The sequence below is a fragment of the Salmo salar genome, chromosome ssa02 (assembly GCF_905237065.1).
Source record: "Salmo salar chromosome ssa02, Ssal_v3.1, whole genome shotgun sequence".
In the NCBI taxonomy this organism is placed as follows: domain Eukaryota; kingdom Metazoa; phylum Chordata; class Actinopteri; order Salmoniformes; family Salmonidae; genus Salmo; species Salmo salar.
The window spans coordinates 66,385,029-66,404,821 of record NC_059443.1 but is presented as its reverse complement, the minus strand read 5'-3'; the positions used below and the strand labels follow the sequence as shown (position 1 = coordinate 66,404,821).

The 19,793-nt window shown below is 44.7% G+C and overlaps 1 protein-coding gene across 10 annotated transcripts in view; it reads right to left on the bottom strand.

Annotated features, from left to right (window-relative positions):
- LOC106594976 (voltage-dependent P/Q-type calcium channel subunit alpha-1A) overlaps positions 1-19,793 on the bottom strand; it is a 269,165-nt gene that overhangs the window by 162,950 nt on the left and 86,422 nt on the right. For 6 of the 10 annotated variants that reach the window (XM_045708234.1, XM_045708245.1, XM_045708218.1 and 3 more), the window contains exon 1: positions 15,946-18,178. In XM_045708234.1, the coding sequence (XP_045564190.1) occupies positions 15,946-16,241 (296 nt within the window). In that variant the 5' untranslated portion in view covers positions 16,242-18,178. Of the gene's footprint in view, positions 1-15,945; positions 18,179-19,793 lie in introns of those variants that run through there. The other 4 variants (XM_045708227.1, XM_045708230.1, XM_045708256.1 and 1 more) reach the window with 2 other exon arrangements.

Sequence of the window (19,793 nt, the reverse complement as noted above, 5' to 3'; positions counted from 1 at the left end):
CCCTCTTCATCTACGCCCTCCTCTCTCCCCTTCTTCTCTGCTACCTTCCTCCTGTTTCTCCCCTCTTCTCACCACCTCTCTCTCTTCCTCCTGCTGCCACCCCCTCTACCTTCCTGTCTTCCTCTTTCCACTGCTCTATTTCTCTGCTTCCCGTTCTTAAGTTTCGTTTTTGCGTCTTTTACTTTGGGTTTTGTACACCAGCTTCAAACAGCTGAAAATACAATATTTGGGGTTATTGAAAGATATTTTCACAGCGGTTTAGATGGTACAGTGATCCTTTAATTGTTTGTTTTTTGCTTGTTTTGTCACAAACTGAAATTAGGCTAACTATTAGAATTTTAGAAACCAGGAAATGGCAAAGTGATTTCTGCATCTTGCACTTTTAAACTGTAATATGAGCAAAATAAACATGCCTTTGTATTATGTATATATTAAATGCTTGGCTGCCCAAAGGTTGAAAAAAGATATATGGAAAATCCTGAATGAATATGTGATATGAACTAAATATATGAAAAGATACACATTTTAAGATTTTACCTGTAACCTCCATATTTCTATTTTCAGTCACAAAGAAGTGGTGCACTACGTAGTGAATATTGAGCCATTCAGAATGCAGCCTAACACTCTAGATGGCTGACTTCACAGAATGACAATGAGATGAATAGACATAGATGGGAAATACACGGTCTTTGCTCCATAGTAAATACTGTAAAGGCTGTGTGTTGTAGTTGTGAGAGAGAGTTGGACTACATCATTAATTAGCCATTCACATTGAACAGCTAATTGAATTCTTACTGGAGTTTGACACTGTCTGACCTCCCTAAGCCCCGGGTCCCTACTGAGAGAAACACACATGCATGCCCACAATGCAAAGCTGGGGAGTTTGATCTAAAGCCACTGATGAAAGCCGGTGCAACTCCAACTTTGATTTTGACATTATGTTGACATACTGTAGACAGCTCAGAGCAACACGTGAAAACAGAGCACTATGTTCACTGTGTCCTTGTGTACTGAACACGAGATGGTCCCTGCTCCTTAAACACACACTCTCTTCCCTCCCTCTCTCTCCCCTTGCCCTCTATCGCTCTTTCTCTCGCTCCCAATCCTCCCCTCTCTGTCCCTCCCTCTCCCCTGGCCCATCTATCTCACTCTACCCCCCCCCTCTCTCCCCCCTTCCCCCATTGATCCTTTAACCACATCTCTCTCTCTCTCCCTTTCTCTCTCTGTCTCTCTCTGTCTCTCTCAATTTAATTCAAAGGGCTTTATTGTCATGGGAAACATATGTTTACATTGCCAAAGCAAGTGAAATAGATAATAAACTAAAGTGAAATAAACAATAAATGTTAACAGTAAACATTACTCTCACAAAAGTTCAAAAAGAATAGAGACATTTCAAATGTCATATTATGTGCAAATAGTACAAAAGGGAAAATAAATAAACATAAATATGGTTGTATTTACAATGGTGTTTGTTCTTCACTGGTTGCCCTTTTCTTGTAGCAACAGGTCACACATCTTGCTGCTGTGATGGCACACTGTGGTATTTCACCAAGTAGATATGGGAGTTTATCATAATCGGGTTTGTTTTTTAATTCTTTGTGGGTCTGTGTAATCTGAGGAAAATATGTGTCTCTAATATGGTCATACATTTGGCAGGAGGTTAGGAAGTGCAGCTCAGTTTCCACCTCATTGTGTGGGCAGTGTTCACATAGCCTGTCTTCTCTTGAGGGCCAGGTCTGCCTACGGCGGCCTTTCTCAATAGCAAGGCTATGCTCACTGAGTCTGTGCATAGTCAAAGCTTTCCTTAAGTTTGGGTCAGTCACAGTAATCAGGTATTCTGCCACTGTGTACTCTCTGTTTAGGGCCAAACAGCATTCTAGTTTAGAAAGAATTAACAAAAAAAACTGAGCAATGTGTCAAGTAATTCTCTTTTTGTTTTCTAATGATTTGATTGGGTCTAATTGTGTTGCTGTCCTGGGGCTCTGTGGGGTCTGTTTGTGTTTATGAACAGAGCCCCAGGACCAGCTTGCTTAGGGGACTCTTCTCCAGGTTCATCTCTCTGTAGGTGTTGGCTTTGTTCTGGAAGGTTTGGAAATCGCTTCCTTTTAGGTTGTTGTAGAATTTAACGTCTCTTTTCTGGATTTTGATAATTAGCGGGTATCGGCCTAATTCTGCTCTGCATGCATTATTTGGTGTTTAACGTTGTACACTGAGGATATTTTTGCAGAATTCTGCATGCAGAGTATCAATTTGGTGATTGTCCCATTTTGTGAATTCTTGGTTGGTGAGCGGACCCCAGACCTCACAACCATAAAGGGCAATGAGTTCTATAACTGATTCAAGTATTTTTTTGCCAGATCCTAATTGGTATGTTGAATTTTATGTGATGGCATAGAAGGCCCTTCTTGCCTTGTCTCTCTCTCTCCCTCTACCACTTTCACTCTCCCTCTATCTGTTCCCCCTGTTCTCTAGAGGCTAACCCAGGGCTGTGTGGGTGTGGAAACCAGCTCAGATCAAACACACTCTGAGCCTGTCTCCCTCTGACTGCAACCTCTCTCTATACCCCCCCTCTCTCTCTCTCTCTCTCTCTCTCTCTCACTCACTCTTTCCCTCTATCCTTCCCTATCTCCTCTCCCTCTGACTGCTCCTTCCCTCTCTCTCTCCCTACATCGTCCTCTCTCTCCACCAGTGCAGTGAACACCAGCTTCAGAGCGAAAGAGAATGAAAAAAAGAGACATGAGAGAGAGGGACACAAGAGGTGAGAGAGGAAAATGGAGAGAGGTAGACATGGAAGCCAAACGAGAGGCAGAGAAGCAAGAGAAATGCACAGAATGAGAAAGAGAGGAAAACAAAGTGATAAAAGAAGATGTAGATTAGTAGTACGGTGAGAAAGAAAACTGGGAAAGAGACGGAGAGAGAGAGAAAGAGAGAGAGGAGGAAAGAAAGAGTGAGAGAGCACCAGTGGATGGAGGATGGAGACAGACCTGCTAGCTACAGCAGCTCTACAGTAAATCAGAGAGGAGAGAGCAGAGGCCAGAGAAGCCTCTCATCATCCTGACCTCTCTCTCTCTCTCTCTCTCGTTCTCTCTCCCCCCTCTCTCTCTCATTCTCTCTCCCCCCTCTCTCTCCACCTCCCTCCCTCGCTATCCTCTCCCTCTCTCACTCTCTCGCTCCATCCTCTCCCTTTTCTCCCTCTCTCCCTCTCTCTCTCTCTCTCTCTCTCTAAGCATTTAATAAGTGTAAATTACAGCTCCATGACAATAATTATCATCATTAACGTCATCATCTTCAGACAACACCTCTCATTAGCTCAGAGTCTACTGGTAAAATAACTATTAGCCAAACAGACAGCGCTACGATCGATTGGAAGTCACTATAGGCCCCATAAACAACAACATCAACAACAACGGCCTACACACAAATATTTTTATCCAAATTATACATGTCTAAAATATCTTCAACATTTAACATAGAGTCAACCCCCTCAAAGAGCTCAATAGAAAAGTCCATCTCTACAAGCTCACACAAACATACTGTATACACACTCTCTCACACAAACATACTGTATACACACTCTCTCACACAAACATACTGTATACACACTCTCTCACACAAACATACTGTATACACATTCTCTCACACAAACATACTGTATACATACTCTCTCACACAAACATACTGTATACACACTCTCTCACACAAACATACTGTATACACACTCTCTCACACAAACATACTGTATACACACTCTCTCACACAAACATACTGTATACACACTCTCTCACACAAACATACTGTATACACACTCTCTCACACAAACATACTGTATACACACTCTCTCACACAAACATACTGTATACACATTCTCTCACACAAACATACTGTATACATACTCTCTCACACAAACATACTGTATACACACTCTCTCACACAAACATACTGTATACACACTCTCTCACACAAACATACTGTATACACACTTTCTCACACAAACATACTGTATACGCACTCTCTCACACAAACATACTGTATACGCACTCTCTCACACAAACATACTGTATACACACTCTCTCACACAACCATACTCTATACACACTCTCTCACACAAACATACTGTATACGCACTCTCTCACACAAACATACTGTATACACACTCTCTCACACAAACATACTGTATACACACTCTCTCACACAAACATACTGTATACGCACTCTCTCACACAAACATACTGTATACGCACTCTCTCACACAAACATACTGTATACACACTCTCTCACACAAACATACTGTATACACACTCTCTCACACAAACATACTGTATACACACTCTCTCACACAAACATACTGTATACACACTCTCTCACACAAACATACTGCATACACTTTCTCTCACACAAACATACTGCATACACACTCTCTCACACAAACATACTGCATACACACTCTCTCACACAAACATACTGTATACACACTCTCTCACACAAACATACTGTATACACACTCTCTCACACAACCATACTGTATACACACTCTCTCACACGAACATACTGTATACACACTCTCTCACACAAACATACTGTATACATACTCTCTCACACAAACATATTGTTTCCACACTCTCTCACACAAACATACTGTATACATACTCTCTCACACAAACATATTGTATACACACTCTCTCACACAAACATACTGTATACACATTCTCTCACACAAACATACTGTATACACACTCTCTCACACAAACATACTGTATACACATTCTCTCTCACACAAACATACTGTATACATACTCTCTCACACAAACATACTGTATACACCTTCTCTCTCACACAAACATACTGTATACACACTCTCTCACACAAACATACTGTATACACACTCTCTCACACAAACATACTGTATACACACTCTCTCACACAAACATACTGTATACACATTCTCTCTCACACAAACATACTGTATACATACTCTCTCACACAAACATACTGTATACACATTCTCTCTCACACAAACATACTGTATACACATTCTCTCTCACACAAACATACTGTATACATACTCTCTCACACAAACATACTGTATACTCTCTCACACAAACATACTGTATACACCTTCTCTCTCACACAAACATACTGTATACATACACACTCTTTCTCCAAACATACTGTATACACACTCTGTCTCTCTCTCTCCCCCTTCTCTCTCTCCCCTCTCTCTGTCTCTCTCCCCCCCTCTCTCTGTCTCTCCCCGCTCTCTCTCCCCTCCTCTCCTCTCTCTCCCCCCCTCTCTCGCTGTCTCTCTCTCCCCTCTACTATGCCTCTCTCTCTCTCTCTCTCTCTTTCCCCCTCTCTGTCTCTCTCTCTCTCCCCTTCTCTCCCCTCTCTCTGTCTCTCTCTCTCTCTCTCTCCCCTTCTCTGTCTCTCTCTAGCTGGCCTGGCCATAAGCCAGTGAATAATTCACATTGTACAGATTGAATGTAGATCACTGGCTCTACATGGGGATAAAACACTAAAGCTGGTCACCTCTCTCTCTCCCCACCACCATCTAAACTGTATATATTTCTCTCTTTATTGTTCCCTCTCTCTCTCCCCCATCTCTCCCCGTCTCTCTCTCCCCCTTCTCTCTCTCCCCCCTCTCTCTCTATTGTTCCTTCTCTCTCCCCTTGCTTTGTTTTTTTCTTCTCTCCAGCCCCTCCCTCTGCTCTCTCTCTTTCTCTGCCTCTTTTTCCCTCTCCCACCAACCTCCATCTGTATTTCTTTATCTCTCCATCTCTCATTCCACCAACCTCCATCTGTATTTCTTTATCTCTCCATCTCTCATTCCACCAACCTCCATCTGTATTTCTTTATCTCTCCATCTCTCATTACACCAACCTCCCTCTGTTTCTCTTTATCTCTCCATCTCTCATTCCACAACCTCCCTCTGTGACTCTGTATCTCTCATTCCACCAACCTCCCTCTGTCCCTCTGTCCCTCTTTATCTCTCCGTCTCTCATTCCACCAACCTCCATCTGTGACTCTGTATCTCTCAATCCACCAACCTCCCTCTGTTGCTCTTTATCTCTCATTCCACCAACCTCCCTCTGTCCCTCTGTTGCTCTTTATCTCTGCATCTCTCATTCCACCAACCTCCCTCTGTCCCTCTTTATCTCTGCATCTCTCATTCCACCAACCTCCCTCTGTTCCTCTTTATCTCTGCATCTCTCATTCCACCAATCTCCCTCTGTGACTCGGTATCTCTCATTCCACCAATCTCCCTCTGTGACTCTTTCTCTCTTCATCTCTCATTACAACAACATCCCTCTGTTGCTCTTTATCTCTCCATCTCTCATTCCACCAACCTCCCTCTGTGACTCTTTCTCTCTCCATCTCTCATTACACCAACCTCCCTCTGTGACTCGGTATCTCTCATTCCACCAACCTCCCTCTGTCTCTCTGTTGCTCTTTATCTCTCCGTCTCTCACTCCACCAACCTCCCTCTGTCTCTCTGTTGCTCTTTATCTCTGTGTCTCATTCCACCAACCTCCCTCTGTCTCTCTGTTGCTCTTTATCTCTGTGTCTCATTCCACCAACCTCCCTCTGTCTCTCTGTTGCTCTTTATCTCTGTGTCTCATTCCACCAACCTCCCTCTGTCCCTCTGTTGCTCTTTATCTCTCCGTCTCTCACTCCACCAACCTCCCTCTGTCCCTCTGTTGCTCTTTATCTCTGTGTCTCATTCCACCAACCTCCCTCTGTCCCTCTGTTGCTCTTTATCTCTCCGTCTCTCACTCCACCAACCTCCCTCTGTCCCTCTGTTGCTCTTTATCTCTCCGTCTCTCACTCCACCAACCTCCCTCTGTGACTTTCTCTTTTCCCCTCCTCTATTCAACCTCCTGTATCGCTTTCACTACTCTCTTCTCCCCAGTCCGTCCCTCTGCTTTGTCTTTCATTCTCTATTCATCTGCCTCCCTATCTCTTTCTTTCACTTCACCCCAGTACCTCCCTCTGCCTCTCTTTCACACTCTCTTCTCTTGGGTCCCTCCCTTTTCTTTCTCTCTCTCTCTCTTTCTGTACACCCTTCCTTCTGACTCTTTTGCTTCCTCTTCTCTTGTCCATCCCTCTGCATCTCTCTTTCACTATGCCTCTCTCTCCTTCTTCTTCTTCTGTCCCTCCCTCTGCATCTCTTTCACTATGCCTCTCTCTCCTTCTTCTTCTCCTGTCCCTCCCTCTGCATCTCTCTTTCACTATGCCTCTCTCTCCGTCTTCTTCTCCTGTCCCTCCCTCTGCATCTCTCTTTCACTATGCCTCTCTCTCCTTCTTCTTCTCCTGTCCCTCCCTCTGCATCTCTCTTTCACTATGCCTCTCTCTCCTTCTTCTTCTCCTGTCCCTCCCTCTGCATCTCTCTTTCACTATGCCTCTCTCTCCTTCTTCTTCTTCTGTCCCTCCCTCTGCATCTCTCTTTCACTATGCCTCTCTCTCCTTCTTCTTCTCCTGTCCCTCCCTCTGCATCTCTCTTTCACTCTGCCTCTCTCTCCTTCTTCTTCTCCTGTCCCTCCCTCTGCATCTCTCTTTCACTATGCCTCTCTCTCCTTCTTCTTCTCCTGTCCCTCCCTCTGCATCTCTCTTTCACTATGCCTCTCTCTCCTTCTTCTTCTCCTGTCCCTCCCTCTGCATCTCTCTTTCACTATGCCTCTCTCTCCTTCTTCTTCTTCTGTCCCTCCCTCTGCATCTCTCTTTCACTCTGCCTCTCTCTCCTTCTTCTTCTCCTGTCCCTCCCTCTGCATCTCTCTTTCACTATGCCTCTCTCTCCTTTCTCTTCTCTTGTCCCTCCCTCTGCATCTCTCTTTCACTATGCCTCTCTCTCCTTCTTCTTCTCCTGTCCCTCCCTCTGCATCTCTCTTTCACTATGCCTCTCTCTCCTTCTTCTTCTCCTGTCCCTCCCTCTGCATCTCTCTTTCACTATGCCTCTCGCTCCTTTCTCTTCCTCTGCCCCCCACTCTCCTCTTCCCTCATTCTCTCGCTCATCCTTTCTTCTGCCCATGTCTTTGTAGCCTCCCTCTCTCCTCTGTTCTAGACCCACATCCAGCAGGCGTCTCTTTAGGCACCCATTTTAATATTCTCTCTTTCCTTTTATGTGAGAGGAGAACCATGCAGAACACACACACACACACACACACACACACACACACACACACACACACACACACACACACACACACACACACACACACACACACACACACACACACACACACACACACACACACACACACACAGAGCACTGCTATACTCAGTGTGTGGACTGTTACAGTGCTTGGAGGTTTCATCATCAGCAATTACAGTCTATAAGGAGAGAGTTCAGATCTGTGCAATTACTATGTAGACCTAATCAGGACACTCACACATTTGCAGGTGCGGACTCACACACACACACGCACGCACACACAAACACATGGCTCAAACGCATATGGCTCACAAAAACGTATGCATGCAAGTGCACACACCACACACACACACACACACACACACACACACACACACACACACACACACACACACACACACACACACACACACACACACACACACACACACACACACACACACACACGCCTTCAGAAAGAGACAGAAAGTAAGAGGGAGATTGCCCCAGCTCTAGCGTGTATCCTCCCTGGGGAATCCCACACGGCAGGCAGGTCACCCACAGCTCCACACAGTAAGGACAACAGCAGCATGTTCCACCACAGACAGACAGAGCCACAACCCTGGAGCTTTACTACAACGATCACACAGCTACTGTTAGAAACTGGCTGGTTCCAGCCCTGAATGCTCATTGGCTGAAAGCCGTGGTATATCACGGTTATGACAAAACATGTATTTTTACTGCTCTAATTACACTGTTAACCACTTTATAATAGCAATAAGGCTCCTCTGGGGTTTGTGGTATATGGCGTTGCGTCGTGCCTAAGAACAGCCCTTAGCCGTGGTATATTGGCCATATACCACACCCCCTCTGGCCTTGTTGCTTAATTATACAATGTCTACACTATCTACCACTTCTGGACATTTCCCCTCTGTCTCCTCTCTCTCTCCTCTCTGTCCCCTCTTCTGTCACCGAGGCCCTCAGGAGACAAAAATACACTGATTTCAAGCTACAGCTTGTCCCCGGGAAGAAGACAGTGAGAGACAGAGAGATGGAGGTAACATCACGTGAGATAGTGTGTTCGTGATTGCACACTGAAGCGTGAATGACCCAAATGGTGAATCTTTCTGAACAGTGCCAGGCAGTGGGCTGACCGCACCGTGTGTGTGGTGTGTGTGATATGTGTGTGTGTGTGTGATGTGTGCCTCCCTGAGGTAATTGATCGTGCTGAACAGGTGTTACTGTATCACCTACCGCACGTGTACACACCAGGTTCTCTGTCAGCTGTGACTGATCTGTGCTCTACACCAGACGGATGAGACTCAGACACCATCTTCACGGGCCACAGGCAGACACCAGGGTGTGTGTGTTGTACATATTCATTTGCATAACAATCATCTTCATAGTGTCTGAAAAAAGTGGCGATTGATTGAATCACATCTTGATTGATCAGTGTTCAAGTCCACACACACACTTGAATTGTAGCGCGATTAATGACCGAACACCATGCATCAGTGTCTATGTCTGCTCTTTCTAGCTATCTCTCTCTTTCCCCTCCCGCATTCCCACTATCTCTCTTTCCCCTCCCTCTCTATCTCTCTCTGACACCATCTGTTCCTCTCTATAGTCGTCTGTGTGGTTTTCACACGTCCTGGGTGTGTTTTGGCCACATTCACTTTCATCATGTGAGACAAAAAGAGAGGAAGAGTAAGAGGAATGGAGAGGGGGGGGGAGAAGAGGGGAAGTGGAGGAAGAGAGAGAGGTAGAAAGAGACAAGGGAGAGAGCAAAAGAGAGAGAGAGATGAGGGAGAGAGATGAGGGAGGGAGATGACAGGGAGGGAGATGACAGGGAGGGAGGTGGGGGTGGATAGGAGGGTTGTCAAAAAGTTGCATGTCGGGGAGAATTTTTAGCATTTTAGCTAACCCTAACCCTTTTCCTAACCTGCTAAATAAATGTCCTAACCTTCTGTGTAAGTTCTCCTGACCTGCTAAATAAATGTCCTAACCTTCTGTGTAAGTTGTCCTGACCTGTTAAATAAATGTCCTAACCTTCTGTGTAAGTTGTCCTGACCTGTTACATAAATATCCTAACCTTCTGTGTAAGTTGTCCTGACCTGCTAAATAAATGTCCTAACCTTCTGTGTAAGTTGTCCTGACCTGCTAAATAAATGTCCTAACCTTCTGTGTAAGTTGTCCTGACCTGCTAAATAAATGCCCTAACCTTCTGTGTAAGTTTTCCTGACCTGCTAAATAAATGTCCTAACCTTCTGTGTAAGTTTTCCTGACCTGCTAAATAAATGTCCTAACCTTCTGTGTAAGTTGTCCTGACCTGCTAAATAAATGTCCTAACCTTCTGTGTAAGTTTTCCTGACCTGCTAAATAAATGTCCTAACCTTCTGTGTAAGTTTTCCTGACCTGCTAAATAAATGTCCTAACCTTCTGTGTAAGTTGTCCTGACCTGCTAAATAAATGTCCTAACCTTCTGTGTAAGTTTTCCTGACCTGCTAAATAAATGTCCTAACCTTCTGTGTAAGTTTTCCTGACCTGCTAAATAAATGTCCTAACCTTCTGTGTAAGTTTTCCTGACCTGCTAAATAAAGGTCCTAACCTTCTGTGTAAGTTGTCCTGACCTGCTAAATAAATGTCCTAACCTTCTGTGTAAGTTTTCCTGACCTGCTAAATAAATGTCCTAACCTTCTGTGTAAGTTGTCCTGACCTGCTAAATAAATGTCCTAACCTTCTGTGTAAGTTCTCCTGACCTGCTAAATAAATGTCCTAACCTTCTGTGTAAGTTGTCCTGACCTGTTAAATAAATGTCCTAACCTTCTGTGTAAGTTGTCCTGACCTGTTAAATAAATGTCCTAACCTTCTGTGTAAGTTCTCCTGACCTGCTAAATAAATGTCCTAACCTTCTGTGTAAGTTTTCCTGACCTGCTAAATAAATGTCCTAACCTTCTGGGGACCAGTATGGGGGACCAGTACGGAAAAAAATCAAATGTATGAAAACGTATGAAATGTATGCCTTCACTACTGTAAGTCGCTCTGGATCTGCTAAATGACTAAAATGTAAAAAAATGTAAATGTGTAAGTTTTCCTGACCTGCTATGAAAAGTGAATTCTGACTGTAGCTGTATACCATCTAGTCAAAACCAGAGGATAAGGGGCAGAGAGAGCTAATTATGTAGAGAAAGAGAGACAGAGAGAGTCTGTCGTTCGCTTCTTTATTTCATTCCTAACAAGTTTTGTTCTACCTCTCTCTCTCTATCATTCATTGGATGGTGCTTTAGCCCCCGTTTGCTGATATCAGCATCCTGCTCTGCACCCCTACCTCACCACACACACAAGCGGGTGTGTGTGTGTGGTGAGGTAGGGTGCTTTAGCCCCCTACCTCACCACACACACACACACACACACACACACACACACACACACACACACACACACACACACACACACACACACACACACACACACACACAGCCTAAGGCCTCTTGAACCACTGAACAAGTAACAAATGTGTTACACACACATTAAACATATTCTAGTTGTGTGTGTGTGTGTGTGTGTGTGTGTGTGTGTGTGTGTGTGTGTGTGTGGTGAGGCCTTCATGACGCCATGGGCCACTGTGAATGGCGCTTACAACGATGTGTCACACACCCACATTATCAATTAGATATAATCAGAATCTCCATCACCATCATCATCAGCACCCCCCTCCTCCTCCTCATAGTCCTCCTTCACACTATGTTCATCCTCATCCTCCCTGTAGGCCTACAGTACACCACCCTCCTGGATGATTCCTGTGTAACTAAGCTATATATCAACTCCTTCAACATAACTAGATCTACTGATCTGGTAATAATACAGTAATTAACACCAAGCTAAAATAGTGTCAGTTGTAGACCCCCAACCACCCAAACCCAGTTCCAACCACCCCAACCACCCAAACCCAGTTCCAACCGCCCCAACCACCCAAACCCAGTTCCAACCGCCCCAACCACCCAAACCCAGTTCCAACCACCCCAACCACCCAAACCCAGATCCAACCACCCAAACCCAGTTCCAACCACCCAACCACCTAAACCCAGTTCCAACCACCCAACCACCCAAAACCTAGTTCCAACCACCCAAACCCAGTTCCAACCACCCAACCACCCAAACCCAGTTCCAACCACCCAACCACCTAAACCCAATTCCAACCACCCAAACCCAGATCCAACCACCCAACCACCTAAACCCAATTCCAACCACCCAAACCCAGATCCAACCACCCAACCACCCAAACCCAGTTCCAACCACCCAAACCCAGTTCCAACCACCCAACCACCCAAACCCAGATCCAACCACCCAATCCCAGTTTCATCCACCCAAACCCATTTGCAGGTGACGTCTTATTCCTTTCATAGGCGTATATTATCATTCATCAGTTCATATCACAACTCTGCATGGTCCAACCAACCAACATAACATATCATAGACCTGGATGTACCTCACATAACACATCATAGACCTGGATGTACCACACACCACAATACATAACATATTTTTTACATTTTTTTACATTTTAGTCATTTAGCAGACGCTCTTATCCAGAGGGACTTACAGTAGTGAATACATACATTTAATTTCATGCATTTTTTATTTCTTTTTTCTTTTTCTTTTTTTTTTGTTGTACTGGACCCCAGTGGGAATCGAACCCACAACCCTGGCGTTGCACACACCATGCTGGCATTGCAAACACCATGCTCTACCAACTGAGCCACAGAGCCACAGGGAAGCCCACCACATATCATAGACCTGGATGTACCACACACCACATAACATATCATAGACCGGGATGTACCACACACCACATAACATATCATAGACCTGGATGTACCACACACCACACCACATAACATATCATAGACCTGGATGTACCACACACCACACCACATAACATATCATAGACCGGGATGTACCACACACCACATAACATATCATAGACCTGGATGTACCACACACCACACCACATAACATATCATAGACCTGGATGTACCACACACCACAACACATAACATATCATAGACCTGGATGTACCACACACCACAACACATAACATATCATAGACCTGGATGTACCTCACACCACATAACATATCATAGACCTGGATGTACCACACACCACACCACATAACATATCATAGACCTGGATGTACCTCACACCACATAACATATCATAGACCTGGATGTACCACCCACCACATAACATATCATAGACCTGGATGTACCACACACCACAACACATAACATATCATAGACCTGGATGTACCACACACCACATAACATATCATAGACCTGGATGTACCTCACACCACATAACATATCATAGACCTGGATGTACCACACACCACACCACATAACATATCATAGACCTGGATGTACCTCACACCACATAACATATCATAGACCTGGATGTACCACACACCACATAACATATCATAGACCTGGATGTACCACACACCACATAACATATCATAGACCTGGATGTACCACACACCACAACACATAACATATCATAGACCTGGATGTACCACACACCACATAACATATCATAGACCTGGATGTACCACACACCACAATACATAATATATCATAGACCTGGATGTACCACACACCACATAACATATCATAGACCTGGATGTACAACACACCACAACGCATAACATATCATAGACCTGGATGTACCACACACCACATAACATAACATATCATAGACCTGGATGTACCACACACCACATAACATATCATAGACCTGGATGTACCACACACCACATAACATATCATAGACTTGGATGTACCACACACCACATAACATATCATAGACCTGGATGTACCTCACACCACATAACATATCATAGACCTGGATGTACCACACACCACATAACATATCATAGACCTGGATGTACCACACACCACAATACATAACATATCATAGACCTGGATGTACCTCACACCACATAACATATCATAGACCTGGATGTACCACACACCACACCACATAACATATCATAGACCTGGATGTACCACACACCACATAACATATCATAGACCTGGATGTACCACACACCACATAACATAACATATCATAGACCTGGATGTACCACACACCACATAACATATCATAGACCTGGATGTACCACACACCACACCACATATCATAGACTTGGATGTACCACACACCACATAACATATCATAGACCTGGATGTACCACACACCACATAACATATCATAGACCTGGATGTACCACACACCACAACACATAACATATCATAGACCTGGATGTACCACAATACATAACATATCATAGACCTGGATGTACCTCACACCACATAACATATCATATACCTGGATGTACCTCACACCACATAACATATCATAGACCTGGATGTACCACACACCACAATACATAACATATCATAGACCTGGATGTACTACACACCACACAACCCAACAGTACAGTATCTTAGGTCCAATTGGACTGCTGTATATGGCATTAAACTGTTGTATTAACTCTAGCCCTATGGCCCAACCAACCAACCAACACACCACACCACACATAGGCCTAACACCACAACACATAGGCCTAACACCACCACACATAGGCCTAACACCACCACACATAGGCCTAACACCACAACACAACACATAGGCCTAACACCACAACACAACACATAGGCCTAACACCACAACACAACACATAGGCCTAACACCACAACACATAGGCCTAACACCACCACACATAGGCCTAACACCACCACACATAGGCCTAACACCACCACACATAGGCCTAACACCACACCACATAGGCTTAACACCACAACACATAGGCCTAACACCACAACACATAGGCCTAACACCACACCACAACACATAGGCCTAACACCACCACACATAGGCCTAACACCACCACACATAGGCCTAACACCACAACACAACACATAGGCCTAACACCACAACACATAGGCCTAACACCACCACACATAGGCCTAACACCACCACACATAGGCCTAACACCACCACACATAGGCCTAACACCACCACACATAGGCCTAACACCACCACACATAGGCCTAACACCACAACACATAGGCCTAACACCACAACACATAGGCCTAACACCACCACACATAGGCCTAACACCACAACACATAGGCCTAACACCACAACGCATAGGCCTAACACCACCACACATAGGCCTAACAACACAACACATAGGCCTAACACCACAACACATAGGCCTAACACCACAACACATAGGCCTAACACCACAACACATAAGCCTAACACCACAACACATAGGCCTAACACCACACCACAACACATAGGCCTAACACCACAACACATAAGCCTAACACCACAACACAACACATAGGCCTAACACCACAACACATAGGCCTAACACCACAACACATAGGCCTAACACCACAACACATAGGCCTAACACCACAACACATAGGCTTAACACCACAACACATAGGCCTAACACACAACCCCAACACAACACATAGGCCTAACACACAACCCCACACAACACAACACAACACATAGGCCTAACACACAACCCCACATAACACATAGGCCTAACACACAACCCCACACAACACAACACATAGGCCTAACACACAACCCCACACAACACAACACATAGGCCTAACACACAGCCCCACACAACACAACACATAGGCCTAACACACAACCCCACACAACACACACTTGTACAGTACCTTAAATCCATTCGAACTGATATGATAATTCACCATTAGGTTATAAAAGGATATGGCCATTCAGTAATCTTTTTGGCAGCTTTTCTCACAAAGTTGTCCTCACTGAAGATGAAGAGAGAGCGGTTGAGTGTAAAGCAGCTTTGTCGGACCGGGATTGGGTTGTACAGAGCCATAGTCCGGGCCCGCTGGGCCATCGACTGCTTGTACACACGCTGGCCCCCCGGGGGTCCGCCTTGCCGGCTCCCGCCGCGGCCAGGGGCCCCCAGAGGACCGGCATTGCCACCGCCTCCACTTCCACCCCCGCCTCCTCCACCTCCTCGGTTCGGCACCTCGTCACCGAAGCGTGCCATTCTGTAGGGAGTGGGGAGACCAGACGGCGATCGTTAAGAAGGAACCAGAGAGGATAGTCACAGTGATCGTTCCACATTACACCCCATCGATCTCCGGAGGAAACACACATGCAGAACCTATAGCTGGCAGTGGGTCTTTCTGTCGCTCTGTCTGTCGGTCTGTCTGTTAGTCTATAGGTCTACGATACTCTCTCACTCTAGCAGGTCTTCACGGCCAAGACACCTCCATTGGAGAGAGCAGGGGGAAAAAGAGCTGAGGAGAGGAGAGAGAGCTAGAGCGCAGAGGAGAGCTGAGGAGAGAGCAAACGGTGGCTTCACTTCTCGCTGTGTGTGCTCAGAGTGGAAATGGAGAACGGGTGGGTGATGTGGGAGAGAGAGAGGTGGTGGCGAGGTTTGTTGTACCAGGCGAGAGCAGTTCGTGGTTAAAAATCGCTATTTTAGCCTATTGATGATGGAAGAAGGTATTCCCAAAATGAATTGCAAAAATGTCAATGTCTTTTTTTTTTATCTCATTGAAAAAGGAGGATGGCATCCTTGATTTTTTTCATTGGAGGTGGACAGAATCCTCATGCAAATACGGTGGTACATTTCACTAGGTATACAAATCGATTAATTTAGCCCTAATCCTATGCGATAACAAGCTATGGATGACAGTAAGGTGATGAATTAAATCTAACAATCATTTCTAAATAACTAGCCTACATTATATATATACTGCGTCTTTTCCTCCAGTAGTTCAGCTTGAGAGGATCTGCAGTTGTCCTCGTTGGAGATAAAAATAGCCGAGAATAGAAAACGGGCGAAAATCATTAATAATTAATAATTTTCAGTACCATCCACAATGTTTGATAGCCTATAGTAGAGACGAGCAATAGCCAAATCCAGCCTTACGCCTCCTCTATGTTGGCTTATCCTCAAATGACGACGATAGGGCTTTCCTAAAACCTAACCCTAAGTCACATTTGTTGATATTTAGTGATTATTTTTTTCTCTCTCTCAAAGCAAGAAGCCGTGGTGCTCAGGTTGGGGCGTGAGCGAGAGAGCATGCGTTTGGAGATGTTGGAAATACAGTCTATAGTCTATGAAAACAGGCTGTCCCGAGTCTTGATCTTCCCTTTCTCTCCTTTACATAAAAAGAGGGGGAAGGGAGGGAGGAGAAAAGAGAATAATCTATGCCACGGTAATCATCTATATTCCAAGGTTCGGAGAAGAATCCGAATGGGTGAATAGAATCCTAAAATGGATGAGGTGAAAACGGCCGTGTGAAGAAGTGGCATCATCAATTCTGTGCAGTCGACGTCGACCGACAGCTAGAGCAGCTGAAGCGCGATCAGTTGGGTTCTCACTCTAGTAGCAGCTCGTGTCTTCTCCGCCACCAGGCAAGGCGCGGGCGCAGCCAAGGTACCGCTTTCCCTCCATCACCCCCCCCAAGCTCCACGCTCCCCCAAACCAAAAACCAAAGCTCCCGCCACCCGCCCACCGGTACGGTATGCTTTTCTTTTTCTTTTCACCTCGCCCTCGGGGGAAACGTTCTGTCACTCGCGGTAACGTTCGGTCCGGAGGCTATATCGTCTTGGAGATCTGCATGCCTTGGAGACCGAACAATCCGGGGAGCTCGAGCGAGTGCGTGTGAGAGAGTGAGTCAGTGAGAGAGATAGAGAGAGGGAGGGAGAGAGAGGGAGTGAGTCAGTGAGAGAAAGAGCTTGCTTTCCTTCTATGCGATCAGCTGGCAGGTTGAGCTAGAGTAGGGCATCTGATCAATTTAATGCTACGGGAGCGCCGTCCTCAAATCTCTGGCCAAGCTTTGCAGCAGCACATGATGTGCCTCGAGCCACCCGCCCCGATTCACTTATCCGTTATCCGGTAGCTCTCCGGTAACTATCCAAGCAGCAAGATGGAGAAGCAAGCTGCTCATGGCTCTTCCCTCTGGCTCTGGCTCTACACGACGCCAAGTGTCAAAAGCACCAGCACCACAAACCGTACCCAGTCCAATTTGCCCTTTTCGCTATTTACACATACTGTAATGCGATGGAGAGAGAGAGAGAGAGAGAGAAACTTGGCTAAACCACAGGGTATTAGGGTATATATTAGGTGTATTAGGCTACATACGGGGTATTGAGGAATATATTGGGGTAAATATTAGGTGTATTAGGCTTCATACAGGATATTGGGGTATATATTAGGTGTGTTCGGCTACACACAGGGTATTGGGGTATATATTAGGCTACATACAGGGTATTGGAGTATATATTAGGCTACAGATGGGGTATTGGGGTATATATTGAGGTATATATTAGGTGTATTAGGCTACATACGGGGTATTGGGTATATATTAGGTGTATTAGGCTACATATGGGATATTGGGGTATATATTGTGGTATTTTTGGGGTGTATTCGACTACATACAGGATATTGGGGTATATATTGTGGTATATTTTGGGTGTATTTGGCTACATACAGGATGTTGGGGTATATATTGTGGTATATATTGGGTGTATTCTGCTACATACAGGATATCGTGGTATATATTGTGGTATATATTGGGTGTATTAGGCTACATACGGGGCATATTTTAGGCTACATACGGGGTATATATTGGGGTATATAATGGGTGTATTAGGCTACATACGGGGTATTGGGGTATATATTAGGCTACATACAGGGTATTGGGGTATATATTGAGGTTTATATTGGGTGTATTAGGCTACAAACAGGGTATTGGGGTATATATTAGGCTACATACAGGGTATTGGGGTATATATATATTGAGGTTTATATTGGGTGTATTAGGCTACATACAGGATATACGGGTATATATTAGGCTACATACAGGGTATTGGGGTATATATTGAGGTTTATATTGGGTGTATTAGGCTACATACAGGGTATTGGGGTATATATTAGGCTACATACAGGATATTGGGGTATATATTAGGCTACATACAGGGTATTGGGGTATATATTGAGGTTTATATTGGGTGTATTAGGCTACATAGAGGGTATTGGGGTATATATTAGGCTACATACAGGGTATTGGGGTATATATTGAGGTTTATATTGGGTGTATTAGGCTACATACAGGGTATTGGGGTATATATTAGGCTACATACAGGATATTGGGGTATATATTGAGGTTTATATAGGGTGTATTAGGCTACATACAGGATATTGGGGTATATATATTGAGGTTTATATTGGGTGTATTCGGCTACATACAGGATATTGGGGTATATATTAGGCTACATACAGGGTATTGGGGTATATATTGAGGTTTATATTGGGGTATATATTAGTCTACATACAGGGTATTGGGGTATATATTAGGCTACATACAGGGTATTGGGTATATATTGAGGTTTATATTGGGTGTATTAGGCAACATACAGGATATTGGGGTATATCTTAGGCTACATACAGGATATTGGGGTATATAATGAGGTTTATATTGGGTGCATTAGGCTACATACAGGGTATCGGGGTATATATTAGGCTACATACAGGGTATTGGGTATATATTGAGGTTTATATTGGGTGTATTAGGCTACATGCAGG